Source organism: Brachionichthys hirsutus, chromosome 21 (genome assembly GCF_040956055.1).
Source record: "Brachionichthys hirsutus isolate HB-005 chromosome 21, CSIRO-AGI_Bhir_v1, whole genome shotgun sequence".
Classification (NCBI taxonomy): domain Eukaryota; kingdom Metazoa; phylum Chordata; class Actinopteri; order Lophiiformes; family Brachionichthyidae; genus Brachionichthys; species Brachionichthys hirsutus.
This window is the reverse complement of record NC_090917.1, coordinates 9,282,929-9,297,760: the sequence shown is the minus strand read 5'-3', so window position 1 is coordinate 9,297,760 and position 14,832 is coordinate 9,282,929. Positions and strand designations below refer to the sequence as shown.

General features: G+C 44.6%; 1 protein-coding gene across 1 annotated transcript in view; it reads right to left on the bottom strand.

Moving 5' to 3' along the window:
• Positions 1-14,832, bottom strand: part of LOC137910489 (unconventional myosin-XVB-like) — a 40,829-nt gene that overhangs the window by 5,478 nt on the left and 20,519 nt on the right. The window contains 21 exon segments of the mRNA XM_068754928.1: positions 1-28; positions 130-206; positions 291-363; positions 1,077-1,140; positions 3,024-3,252; positions 3,892-4,003; positions 4,310-4,451; positions 4,866-4,981; positions 5,454-5,572; positions 5,675-5,750; positions 5,893-5,952; positions 7,982-8,088; positions 8,955-9,162; positions 9,291-9,363; positions 10,152-10,311; positions 10,393-10,470; positions 10,552-10,629; positions 10,711-10,809; positions 11,110-11,188; positions 11,404-11,622; positions 11,701-11,804. The exon segment at positions 1-28 is cut by the window's left edge and continues 49 nt beyond it. Of these exon segments, the coding sequence (XP_068611029.1) occupies positions 1-28; positions 130-206; positions 291-363; positions 1,077-1,140; positions 3,024-3,252; positions 3,892-4,003; positions 4,310-4,451; positions 4,866-4,981; positions 5,454-5,572; positions 5,675-5,750; positions 5,893-5,952; positions 7,982-8,088; positions 8,955-9,162; positions 9,291-9,363; positions 10,152-10,311; positions 10,393-10,470; positions 10,552-10,629; positions 10,711-10,809; positions 11,110-11,188; positions 11,404-11,622; positions 11,701-11,804 (2,301 nt within the window).

Genomic DNA, 14,832 nt, shown 5'->3' with positions numbered 1-14,832 from the left:
CTCTCAGAAGCTCCTTTTCTTTTCCTAACTTAAGAGAGCAGAGAAATGTTTCTTTAAAATCAGCAGCAGTAAAATACGTGGAAAAGTAATACAGACATCCCAGTAGAAAGATTATGTGAGAGCCCTGACCAGTAAGACGCGCCGAACACAGTCCAACTGGGCGTCTTTGTTCTGCGCTGGGATGTCACCTGTGAACTGCATCAGGTCTGGAGGGACAGGTGGATGGGAAGATGACGGACCTCAGGGACAGTGGTTCTGGTGGGTACTACAGTTTGTGTAGCTGTACTCACTGGCGAAGCACTGGACCGACAGGTCATTGATTTCAGGATCATTGTAGAGAATGAGGGACTCTTGAATGGGGACCTGGATGATAAAATACAGCAACAAGTACTCAGGTATTTACTTACAGAGCGTAGAACACATCAAATACACAGACCATAGAACGTATCAAACACACAGAGCATAGAACACATCAGACACACAGAACGTAGAACACATCAAACACACAGAGCGTAGAACACATCAAACACACAAAGCATAGAACGTATCAAACACACAGAGCATAGAACGAATCAAACACACAGAGCGTAGAACACATCAAACACACAGAGCATAGAACGTATCAAACACACAGAGCATAGAACACATCAAACACACAGAGCATAGAACACATCAAATACACAGACCACAGAACGAATCAAACACACAGAGCATAGAACGAATCAAACACACAGAGCATAGAACACATCAAACACACAGAGCATAGAACGTATCAAACACACAGAGCATAGAACGAATCAAACACACAGAGCGTAGAACACATCAAACACACAGAGCATAGGACACATCAAACACACAGAGCATAGAACGTATCAAACACACAGAGCATAGAACACATCAAACACACATGTACACAAGGCAATTCAGTCCTGTAAGGTAACCCTTACCTAACCCTAACCTAACCCTAACCCAACCCAACCCTAACTAACCCACCAGTTGATTAGATTAGAGTTTTAGACACACGGGTCAGTTTCAACAAACACAAACTGTGATGTTAGAGCGACTGGACGTCTCACCTTTGTGTGTCGAACTGCCTCTGATAATTCCCTTCCACCTTCTGGCAGACTTGTGAACCCGGCTCTTCATTATACATAATGACAACACACAATTAGCCCTGATGCATTATGGGAACCAAAACCAGCTCAACATAATAGCAGATGCTACTCTTCTATCTTACCTAAAGTACTTCATGGCAAACTCAGCCAAGGGTGAGTGAGTGTCCAGATCCTGGAGCGAGCCCTGGACTGATCCGGGTGCTGAGGCCTGGACTGATCTGGGTCCTGAGCAGGGTTATAATAGTTTTGGATTTTTAATTATAGTTTAGTTTTAGTTAGTTTTGAATTTGTTTTCTCTAATTCAGTTAGTTTTAGTTAGTTTTTAGAGTGGATTTGTTAGTTTTTATTAGTTTTAGTTTTGTTTTTATTAGTTTAATTTAGTTTTTATTAGTTTAATTTAGTTTTTATTAGTTTTAGTTTTGTTCTTATTAGTTTAATTTAGTTTTTATTAGTTTTAGTTTTTTATACTTTCAGTTATTTGTCAGATGCAGGATTAAAATATAATAAAATAATACAACTCAACAAAAGATAACATATAAAACATTTATTCAGTAATTTTAAACAACCAACCGTAACAGTCCGCAGCATAGCTGCTAACGTGCTACAATCTCAGACTTAATACTTCATTTGCCGCTGATGATTTCCTCTCAGCGTGGACGAGCTTTCTTGCTCTTGATATCAGCGAGTCAGTATTTGGGTTCTTCAGGCAGCGTTCAGGGTGAGCTGAAGGGTGAGAGCACCCTTCAGCTGGAACTTGTTGGTTTCTCCATCTGGCAGGTCAAGCTCTGAGCAAAAAGAACAAACAAATGTAAAACACACAAAGAATAGTACAGTTTAATAATTATTGATGAATTAGGACTTTGTAATAACCCTTGTTTTTACAGCAGGGATAATAACGGTACTTGTTTCATGATGTTTAATTTCTTACACTGTTAGCACCCTAAACTAGTTTCCCCAGGATAACCCATTTAATATTGTATATTTATAATGAAGCCCAATATTAGATATGAAATCATGACATGACAATAACGATGATTTCAGTGTGACAATTATACATTTCAGGTTTTAGCAGATGGAGGCTCCAACATTTGTGATTGGTATTTTATGTTTTGGATCAGAATGAGTAAAATAAATAATTTATTTCCTCTCCTTTTGGGACTTTATGGGGTTTTAATATCAATTAAAGTTTACAACACTGATTATTGTTACATTTTATATCAGCATAAAAGGTCAACAAGACTAATGTATTTGGGACTAGAACCACTCACCAACGTGTTCAGTGTCCTCGTCGTCCGTCTCTAATCCAATCCACGGTTCATCCAGACCATCTCCAGGGCCTCCTGGCTGAGGGGGGCTCCATCGGGGGGGCTCCATCAGGGGGCTCCATCAGGGGCTCCATCAGGGGGCTCCTCACTTTGGGCTTGGCTCCAAGCAGCTCATCTTCTTCTCATGTCTCATTAATGCAGCGAGCCATGCCCCCCCAGTGTGTGTGGGGGGAGGGGCTCCAGTCGGTGCAGGTTAAAAGCAGTCCCTTATTGTTGTCTCCTTCGCGGTGCTAACTGCTAGCCGGGGGGCTGCTTCTGTTACGGGGGGGGCTAATCGCAGTTAGCTTTCTTGTTTCCCTCCGTCGTAATAAACACATCCCACATGGGGCTGGAGCGCTCTGCGCTTCCTGCCGGCTTCCGTCGCTAGTGACGTCACCAACCCGATTCTCAACGAGCAGTGACGGGAACAGCCGGACGGAGCCGCCAGCACGCGTAACTCCGAGCAAAAATAAATCAATTTCAAAATCGATAAAAACGAAAACGAAGAGATTAGTGTCTTTAATTTTTATTAGTTTTAGTTAACGAAAATGTTTTTTCAATTCTAGTTTTCGTTTTTTCGTTAGTTTTCGTTAACTATAATAACCCTGGTCCTGAGGCCTGGAGCCTTTCAGGATCAGAGCCGTCCACGCGGGCGCTGATGGAACCTGCAGGCCGGTCCTTGGATGGTCCAGTAGGTTTGACAGCTTTCATGCTTCTCCTCCTGTCATCTCTTTGACCAATGTGGAGACGGTGGTAGTCGGGGGCCGCAGAGGGCTGGGTGGCGTCCTCTGGGAAAAGACCAGAGCGCCCCCCCGTGGTGCCAAAAAGCCAGCCTACAGAACGTGTCGTTAAAAGACAGATTAACCATCAGGGATAATCATATGCACTCGTTTCAAACTTCATTTCTGCTGAATTTACAAGTGAAAAAACTCAAATTCATAGTCAAAATGTACGGAACACTTTAAACCTTTAAGGAAAGGTACGATGATCCCGTCAATTTCAACAGCAAAATGATAATGCTAATTAGTATGACGTCTCTGTAGTTGGAAGTTAATACTGAAAAAAGTAGGGAATAAATTATGTTCTAAAAACAAAGCGAGTTATATCCTTCTGAGACCCAGCCCGTTTGACATGTGTCCTCTGAATGGACAAATGTCCAATACAGAGGACATGCTAACGGCCTGGGTCTCAGGAGGATATAACAATTACAGGAAAATAAGTATTTTTCTGTACATACAATCTGTTCAAGTAGGCGGTGCTTAATATGCTAATGTTTGTTGGACTGTCATACGTCTGCGCTTGGGACTGACAAGACGCTTGTAAGCAAACCAGAATTTACAGGGGAAATGTGAGACATTGAGATACAGAACTTTGGGAAGTAACATCAAGAATGTATTTCTATAAAAATATGAACAACAACATGCAAGTCTATAGAAAATATATAAATATCTGGCAATTAAAAATGAGCTCACCTGTCTGGAGTCCTTCCATTGGCTCCAGTTTGATGATGTCACCTTTGCTGAAGCTGAGCAAACTTTTATCATCTGTCACAAAACTCTTCAGGGCAATAACGTGGCCTGAGTCCTGGAAAGCAGAGAGGAAAGTGTCCAGGTGGGTGACAGGTGGACTAAAACTGGGCCACGGGAGAACAAAAAGGCGTTAAATGGTCTAAACGTGCACAGGAGGATCCACAGACTGGGGCAGAGGGGCAACTGAACCCTGCTTTGCCCCTGAGGTGCCCATGTCCAATATACTGGGTCCTGAAACACCACCACCACCACTCACCATGGAGGAAAGAAGCCACATATTGAATTGAGAGAATAAAGTAGCATGCTGGGTAAAATGTTTGCTGCCTCGGCAGATATGGAGCTAAGGAACCAGGAGAGGTACCTTGATGAGCTGCTGAAGGAAAAGTTGGATCATTGCGGCAATCTGAGGAGCTCTGGAAGACTGCAGCACCCAGTTCTCACTGTTGAGCTCCAACACGACTCTGTCTGCACCCCGAAGTTCAACCGACAGCAACTCTGCAAAACTGCATGCAAGCACGAGTCAACTTCCTGTGCAGGAAACTGAAGCTGACAACACGAGTGAGGCTGAAACGGAGTCAGCTGGGATAGAATCCAGAAACACCCTGACCCACAAGGTGGAGAAACGGCTGCAGACGAGAGGATAGAGGTCGTCTAGGGCCCCTAGACGACCTCTATCCTCTATCCTCCCCCCTCCCAGAGTCTAGGGGAGGGGGGGAGGATGGGTGGGTGGATGGATGGATGGATGGATGGGTGGATGGATGGGTGGGTGGATGGATGGATGGATGGATGAGTGGATGGATGAGTGGATGGGTTGGTGGATGGGTGGGTGCATGGATGGATGGGTGGATGGATGGATGGATGGATGGGTGGATGGATGGGTGGGTGGGTGGGTGCATGGCTGGGTGGGTGGAGTCTACCTGTAGCTCCTGAGCAGGTGGAGGTGTTTGGGGTTGATGCCTGACGCACCGACCACCTTCAAGAGACGAATGCTTCGATGAGAAACGCCCAAAATCTGAGTGTCTCCGATGTCCCACTGCAACAAATCCAAGCATTGCGTTCATGGCGAGTGGAGCTTCCACGCTGTTTCATTCTCTAGATTTATGGGGTTGAGCCTTCTGGACATCAATCAGTCTGTCTCATCCTGAGTTTTTGATGTTTTAGTTACTTCTGTTCATGTCCTGTGACATTAACGATTTTAATTTAAACTATTTTCTCACGTCTTACATGAAACCTCAGCAGACTTGGTCTTATATTGGTACCCCTGAATGAACTCCTGATCTCAACCCACGTCGTTCTTTAACAGGGTCCTGGTTGAACAGCGAATAACATTTATGAACAAGTGAAAGACGGCTGCTCTGCTGCTCTTTTATTTAATATGTGGAGTATTAAATTACATGTCATTCCGTTTTATTTTATTTCAGATTGTTATTATTGACTGCTTTTCTTTATCAGAGGTGCTTGGTAGATAAAGCAGCCTTATAAACCATTCCACACGTCAGGCTCACCTTCACAGGGAACAGCCGCGTGAAGTAGTTTTCCCAGTTATCCCGAGCAGCAATGACGATCCTCTTCTTCATGCCGTCATTCTGGACGGAGCTTATCGTTGTTCCCACATTGAAATTTGCTGCAGAGATCAAACAATCATAATGAAACAAATTCACAGACACTCACGTCCAACCACTTAAGAACATTTGCGTTAGCGTGTGGCGTCTTGGGGATCTCTCACCCAGCAGGTCCTTCATCTTCCTCCTTTCGTCTCTGTTGATCCTCACGCAGCTCTCAGAGTAGGTGTCCCTCATGATCTACAGAACGTCACACAAAGAGCTTCATGTGTGTTACTTCTACACCGCAGCAGAGACGAAGACGGGGTGCCGTGGATCAGCCCAAAGGGATCAGTCAGTGAGCGAGGACGTATCAGGCCCAGCCTGACGTCGGCGTGCTCACCTGTTCACACAGCAGGTTGAGGACGTAGGGCCGGCTGAACACCTCTCTGGGGTAAAACACCTGCACAGAAACACCTGATGAACGGCTTTTAGCTTCATGGTCACCATATAGTTGAATATATGGGATTAATATTGAGCGTATCACATGACCAAATTGCACCAATGAATGACCTCCAGCAGCGCTACAAGAGTAGCACACGAGGCAAAGTGCAGACATTCCTCACATCCTCTGATTCACTTCAACATACCGTATTTTTTGGATTATACGTCGCTCCGGATTGTAGGTCGCACCAGCCAAAAAATGCATAATTGAGAAGAAAAAAACATATATAGGTCGCACTGGAGGATAAGTCGCATTTTTGGGGAAAATTTATTTGATAAAATCCAACACCAAACAACATATAGCACAAAGAACATGCTAACAAGTTTACCAAAATATCAGGTTTTACTCCGAATCACGAAATCCAAGGAAATCTTCATCCTCGGTGTCACTTTTGAACAACTCCCCCAACTCGGCAGGTAGACAAGACGCCGCTTCCTCTTCTACGTCGCTTACATCAGACTCGTCGTCAGTTGCAGTTCCAATTATTCCAGCCTTTCTGAATCCCGACAGGATGGTTACGGTTGTCACTGAAGCCCATGCTTTGTCGATCCATTCAATGACTTCCAGGAAAGTTGCATGGCGCATTCTCCCGGTTGCCGTGAAGCTGTGCTCTCCATCCGTCATCCACTGCTCCCACAGGTTATGCAAAACTGACTTAAAGCTCCTATTCACGGAGATATCAAGTGGCTGGAGTATTTTGGTTAAGCCTCCAGGGATGATGGCAGGTATGGAGTTGAAAACTTTTAATTTATTTTTTAACTGTGGTGTGATGTGCGCTCTCATGCTATCCATCACAAGCAGAGCTTTGCGTGCTCTAAAGAAGCCATCCGGTCGCTTATTGTAGCACTTTGTAAGCCACAAGTTCATCATTTCTTGATCAATCCACCCTTTCTCGTTCACGGCGACTTCAACTGAGGAGGATTGGATTTTTGGCATGGTTTTTCGTTTGAAAATGACCATCGGTGGCAGTTTTGATCCGTCTCCACAACATGCCAGCACCACTGTGAAGTGTGATCTCTCATGACCAGTTGTAACGATATTCACACTTTTTTGCCCTTTCTCTGCAACACTTCGGCCCATGGGGATGTCAAAAGTGAGGGGGACCTCGTCCATGTTAATAATATGATCCAGTGTCACGTTGTGATCACTTACATGCTTTTCAATGAATGCGCGGAAACTGTCAACCTTGGCTTGGAAGTCCGCTGGCAGTTTTTGGGACAGTGTCGTCCTAGCTCTGATAGAGAGGCGTTTGCGCTGCATGAAGCGGTAACACCAAGAAGGTCCTCCCGCAAAGCCGTTTATATTCACCTCCTTGGCAACCACCTGGGCGTGGAGACGCAACTGCACCGTTGACAAACCTCTCCCAGCAGCACGTTGTTCAAGCACCCATGCGTGAACTCGTTCCTCCAACTGTGGCCACCTAGCTTGTCGCCCGCGATTAGCTTTCTTTGTTTTCTTCATTTCAGTAAGCGTAACCTCCGCTTTTCGCCAGTCCCTTACAAGTTTTTCGCTCACTCCAAACTTTCTTTCTGCTGCTCGATTGCCGTTTTCGGCTCCATATTTCACTATCTGAAGCTTGTAAGCCGCGGAATATGACTTTCTTTTCGGCGCCATTTTCAATCAGCCCTTCTAATTGATGTTTTTAGATAACAGGTGTGACAGATAACTCTGAACCTCCAGAAACCGCGACAGATTCTGACGGGTCACAGAGTTCCCTGTAACACCTGTTATAGAAATGTGTAGGCTACTGTCTCTGCGCTCACAGATTTTGTAAAAAAAGCATATATAAGTCGCTCCGATTTATAAGTCGCACCCCCGACCAAACTATGAAAAAAACCGCGACTTATAATCCGGAAAATACGGTATTTAGACGTGTGTGAATAGGAGTTGGATTCACAGTCATGATTATAGTTTGAATTATCTCACACACACTTTCCAAATGTCGTGTGTGTGTGTGTGTGTGTGTGTGTGTGTGTGTGTGTCATACCTCTTTCCTCAGGAACAGTTTCCCCGGTGCGTTGGAGTAAGAGAAGTAAACGCTGGCAGAGAAGCGGTAGAACTTGGAGCGAGTGTTCTCCTCGTCTGGCATCAGATCTGTGAGAACGATACGATACAAACGACAGCAGAGAGTCGCTGACTGATGCGAATCACGTCAGGTTGGCTACAAGCTATTAATGCTAACGCTTCCCACGCGGTGCAACTATCGTTATAAATATAATAAAGCTGTTATTATAAATAAATATCATAAAGCTGTTATAAATAAATATAATAAAGCTGTTATTATAAATATATATAATAAAGCTGTTATAAATAAATATAATAAAGCGGTTATTATAAATAAATATTATAAAGCTGTTATAAATAAATATAATAAAGCTGTTATAAATAAATATTATAAAGCTGTTATAAATAAATATAATAAAGCTGTTATAAATAAATATTATAAAGCTGTTATAAATAAATATAATAAAGCTGTTATAAATAAATATAATAAAGCTGTTATTATAAATAAATATCATAAAGCTGTTATAAATAAATATAATAAAGCTGTTATTATAAATATATATAATAAAGCTGTTATAAATATAATAAAGCTGTTATAAATAAATATAATAAAGCGGTTATTATAAATAAATATTATAAAGCTGTTATAAATAAATATAATAAAGCTGTTATAAATAAATATTATAAAGCTGTTATAAATAAATATAATAAAGCTGTTATAAATAAATATTATAAAGCTGTTATAAATAAATATAATAAAGCTGTTATAAATAAATATTATAAAGCTGTTATTACATCCCAGGAGGTTCTTTCTCACGGGTTGTAAACAGGAAATGGATCTGCACCCCGCTGATTGTTGGTCATTAACTGATTGCGTCAGTTTGTTGGCATCTTTCTGTCTTGAGGAAGGACTAATCAGGAACACCACAGACAAACGTCGTGCAAACCACACCCACCGAGGGACGGGGCAGCCATGGGCGGGGGGTCGGGGATGTTCTGAAGGATGGATGCTGCGTGTGGAGGAGGAGGAGGGGAGTCAGGAGGAGCAGGCAGAGACGGCTGGAAGGCGAACAGGTCCGCCAGGGAGCGCTGTTTCTGCTTCATGCTGTTTGAGATGCTGCGGGGGCCCCTGGTGGAGGGAGGGGATGACTGTGGGGAGGGTCTCTTTGGAGGAGGCGGTGCAGGATACTCTTTCTGTATGAACAGCGAGGATAGATGATTTGAACCAATGAGTTTAAAGCTTTTATTCTTTGTCATTGCAGGTGAAAGGTCGTGACCTTCTCTCGTGGCACCGCTTTGTTCTTGAGTTTGGCCAGAGCTTCCTCTTTGGGGTCAGTCTTCTTTGTGAAGTGTCTTACAGGAGTTCTGTTCAGGACAGATCACAGAGATAGATCAAGCGTTGTGGCAGCGCCGTCGCCTTACAGCAAGAAGGTTCCGGGTTCCATTCCTGCTGCGCGGAGTTTCTATGTTCTCCTACTCACTTAAGTGAACTGGTCCAAATAGTCCAATTGAGTGAGTCTGTCTGAGGTCGTAAGGAAGGATGATGGATGGATGAGTGGGTGGATGAGTGGGTGGATGATGGATGGATGGGTGGGTGGATGGGTGGATGGATGGGTGGGTGGATGAGTGGGTGGATGATGGATGGATGGGTGGATGGATGGATGGATGGGTGGATGGATGGATGGATGGATGGGTGGGTGGATGGGTGGATGGGTGGTTGGATGGATGGATGGATGGATGGATGGGTGGGTGGATGGGTGGTTGGATGGATGGATGGATGGGTGGGTGGATGGATGGGTGGTTGGATGGGTGGTTGGATGGGTGGGTGGGTGGATGGGTGGGTGGATGGATGGATGGATGGGTGGATGGGTGGGTGGATGGATGGATGGATGGGTGGATGGGTGGGTGGATGGATGGATGGATGGATGGATGGATGGGTGGGTGGATGGATGGATGGGTGGGTGGATGGGTGGATGGGTGGTTGGATGGATGGATGGATGGATGGATGGGTGGATGGATGGGTGGTTGGATGGGTGGTTGGATGGATGAGTGGGTGGATGTATGGGTGGATGGATGGGTGGGTGGATGGATGGTTGGATGGATGGGTGGTTGGATGGATGGATGGATGGGTGGGTGTCTCCCCAGGGACTGACCTGACAGGCTCAAAGGGTTTGGGCTCTGGGTGGGGCCGGCTGTTGAACTGCTTGATGATTTCCCGGATGTTGGAGGTGGGCTCAGGCTTGGGCTCGGCCGGGGTGGGGGTGGCTTTAGGAGGGTCTACCTCTCTGGCAGGAGGGGTGTCAGGGGGCCTCACTGTGTCACAGGAGAGACAGAAACCATATCACAAACCCGATTCACAGAGTACTATTGAGCAGCTTGAACTGATCGACTCACCGACAGGCTTAGGGGCCGTCAGTGGGGGGGCTGTAGGAGGGTCTACCTCTCTGGCAGGAGGGGTGTCAGGGGGCCTCACTGTGTCACAGGAGAGACAGAAACCATATCACAAACCCGATTCACAGACTACTATTGAGCAGCTTGAACTGATCGACTCACCGACAGGCTTAGGGGCCGTCAGTGGGGGGGCTGTAGGAGGGTCTACCTCTCTGGCAGGAGGGGTGTCAGGGGGCCTCACTGTGTCACAGGAGAGACAGAAACCATATCACAAACCCGATTCACAGAGTACTATTGAGCAGCTTGAACTGATCGACTCACCGACAGGCTTAGGGGCCGTCAGTGGGGGGGCTGTAGGAGGCAGCTGTGGGGAACGTTGCTGCCGCTGTGTGGGGGGGCTGGAGGGGGCTGGTCGATGGCCTGGAGGACAGCCGGGGGGGGGAGAGAGGGGGTGACGAATCAGGAAACAGGACCAGGAATAGGATAATTATAATTATCATCATTATAATTATTATTAGCGCAGATTGAAGCATAAAAGCCATTTTATGTGAATACAGATATAGAGGCCACTTTAAAAACACAAATATTACAAACGTGTAAAGAAGTGGTGGAATAGAATGAACAAGGCACAGGAAACGGGTGGACGAGTGCGTTCCTTTGGATGTGGAGCGACGGCTCGAGAGTAGAACGCTCTCATGGCTTCCTGTCAGCGCCGCTCACCGAACTTCTGGAAGTAGGCCTTGTTCTCGCTGAAAGCGTGCCGGTCATCTGGATCGGCCTCGTCCACTTCTCGTTCTGGCTGTGGAGGACATGAATGGACACACGTTCAGATTTAAGGAACTTAAACTGCTCTGTGTGTTCCTGAAGCCGAATGTGTTTTAGTTTGAGCCGGTTCTACACACAATACTGCAGTAATACTCGGCTTTTCTTTTTCTTGGCTGGATGTGAATTTGTGCGTTTTCGGTGACATGTAACTCGGTACTCGCTCGCCGTGGTCGGTGTTAGTCTATCTACCTCTGGCTCATGCTGCCTGTGGCTGGGGGTGCGTTTAGGGGCAGGTGTTCTGGACCGGGCAGGTGGGGGCGAGGAGGATCGGAGGGAGGGGGAATAGGAGCGTTCTCTAGACCCTCGCTGGGAGCGGCGGCGGTGCTGCCTCTCTTCCTCCTTCTTCCTCTGCTGCTCCTGTGTCTGCTGCTGGGACAGGTTCATCGCCTGCATGGTCATCTGCTGGGCCTAGGGAGGAGGAGCAGGGGGGGTAGGAGGAGTGGGGGGGGCAGCCGAATGAAAGACGCTCTGCGAGCCTGTCCTTACCATGAGAACGGCTTGCTGGTTGATAAGCGCCTGCTGTGTTGCTGCCATCTGCATGGGGTCAGCTACAGCGGGGTCTGCCAGGGGCATCTGGGGCATCATCATGGCTGTTAAGGCAAACAACGCATGTAAAGATACGGGCAGTGGAACAGAGGGAAAGGTTCGAGCAGCCTGGGCTGCAGCGTGTCCCTCAACAGAGACCGTTACTCCCCCGTTAGGAGCTACAGCAGACATCCACAGAGATAAAGGTCAGCTACAAGGTCAGCTACAAGGTCATCCTCAACAAAGTGTATTGAACTGATTGGTTAAGAGGAGAAAGGAGGGCGGTGACCATGGAGGAGCTGAGGTTAGAACAAGCCACCCTTTAAACCAGGGGTGTCAAGCTCAAATACACAGGGGGCCAGAATTTAAAATTAATCAAAGCCACGGGCCAACGTTGAATAAATTAACCTCTAATATAGACCCAAACAAGTTTTGCTTTAACATTGAGTCTGGAACAAGCAACGCTTTTGTCATTTAATCATGAAGACACGCAAAATCGAATTTCAAATAAAAAAATGGCATTTTAAATAGAAATTGCGTGTTTTTTGTTTCTTTTTGCAGCCTTCTGAGGTAAATATGAAAATAAACTTTTCCACAGGCTAATAACATTGAAAATAAAATAACAATGAATGAAGCAACCATTCAAGCCTTGGAGTAGCAAGAAAAAGTGCATCAAGAAAGCGTTAATTACTGCTCAGTCTGCAGCACACTGATCTAACCTAATGAACCCAAGCCAGATACCTGCATCCTGGGCGGAGCTTCACATTTGGGTGATTCTCATGAAATCAAGATTTAGAAGGTGTCAAGCATAAGAATTTTTAACGTGGCCTTGAATATTTTTATTTTTGTACATAGAAGATTATGGGGTGAACTAACTAAAAATAATATTTTCAGAATTAAAAAAAAAATATTGCCTATGTGTTTATTTTTGGCCATTGTTACGGTAGACTCTTATTACTCATGCTAAAACCTATATATAACTCTGGAGAGATACATTTTAAAATGTTTTAATTTAATGTAATTTCCTATTAATTCTCATTACCGAAACATTTGTGAGGATTTACAATTGTGTTTATTTAATCACTTTTGTAAAAGATAGCATACATTTTTTGTATGTATCAGTCACTAAATAACTAGTGTTGTATAACTTGTCTGTATATTTTAAAACAAAATATGATAATATAATTATTACTTAATTTGTAAAACAAGACCAGGTTGCGGTAATGAGGATCAATATTTCAGAAATGAGAATTATATTTACTTTGGACAATGGGTCTGATACCCAACCATATTTGACACATTTAAACACATACCATTTTTAAATGAATGTTTATTTCATAAACCCCACAAAAGCAAGACACCTCCCGTGTGTTGATGACTCCTGGCTCGGAGGATGTCACCTGATGAATATTCAGCATCCCAGTTTTTAGATTGGGGGGAATCAATTCACTGCTGGTGTTTATCTCCTCTTCTGACACTTTAAACAGAGTCACTGATCAATTGTTCTTCAGTTGATCATACAGACATTCAGCATTTGGGATACTGGTCCCATACAACACTATTCTGTCTGGCAGATTCTTTAAAGCCCTATGCTTTAAACCTCTCTTTCGCTGACGCCCTTTTCTTTTCACTTGATGCTTGCCTGCAACAAAATACCATACTTGAGTATAACATTTCATGAAAAAGATTGACACAGAAAGATAGAAATAGATTGTTGAATAGAATGAGCAAGAGTTATAGCGCATTCCCTCCTTTATTGGTCTGTTTCTCATTACCGAAACATTGTATCTCTCCACCGCAACAGACCCTCAACTGTTGCGGTGGATGAGAATGGTGTTGCGGTGGATGATGATGGTGTTGCGGTGGATGATAATGGTGTTGCGGTGAATGATGATGGTGTTGCGGTGGATGATAATGGTGTTGCGGTGAATGATGATGGTGTTGCGGTGGATGATGATGGTGTTGCGGTGGATGATGATGGTGTTGCGGTGGATGAGGATGGTGTTGCGGTGGATGATGATGGTGTTGCGGTGGATGAGAATGGTGTTGCGTTGGATGAGAATGGTGTTGCAGTGGATGAGAATGGTGTTGCGGTGGATGAGAATGGTGTTGCGGTGGATGATAATGGTGTTGCGGTGGATGATAATGGTGTTGCGGTGAATGATGATGGTGTTGCGGTGGATGATGATGGTGTTGCGGTGGATGAGGATGGTGTTGCGGTGGATGATGATGGTGTTGCGGTGGATGATAATGGTGTTGCGGTGGATGATTATGGTGTTGCGGTGGATGATAATGATGTTGCGGTGGATGATGATGGTGTTGCGGTGGATGATGATGGTGTTGCGGTGAATGATGATGGTGTTGCGGTGGATGAGAATGGTGTTGCGGTGGATGAGAATGGTGTTGCGGTGGATGAGAATGGTGTTGCGGTGGATGATAATGGTGATGCGGTGGATGAGAATGGTGTTGCGGTGGATGATAATGGTGATGCGGTGGATGAGAATGGTGTTGCGGTGGATGATAATGGTGATGCGGTGGATGAGTGACAATGAATGTAACGCAGTTAGTACATGATGTGCTAGCTAAACTATTCTTAGCTGTTTATGTTTAGACCATAATTGGGTATATAATAATAATAAATAGAATCATTAACTTTTTTTTTAACTTCAAAACGTCAAGTTTTGGTAATGAGAACTAAAAAGTTGGGTAGCTACTTAAACATAGTACATTAGTACATTAGGAGATGTCTATAATGATATCCTTATTATTTTGATAGCATTAAGTTTTGTAATCAAAATGCTTCATGCCACCTTGTTAGTCTGGTTTCGCAAGAATCACCCATTTGTGCCAGGGGGTGGTAACATTTTTATGTTTGACCCCTGGCATGTCCCATGTCACATGACTGTCACATGTAATGTCCCATGTCACATGACTGCTCAAATATGAATTTACCACGAAAACAAACAAAACTGATTTTAGATGTGTTTATTGCTGTAATTCCATGTGTTATATTATACAAAATATGTGTTAATATATACAGTGGCATTGCTAGGGTCACTTGGGACTCCAAGCAAGAAATCCCTGGGGCCCCCA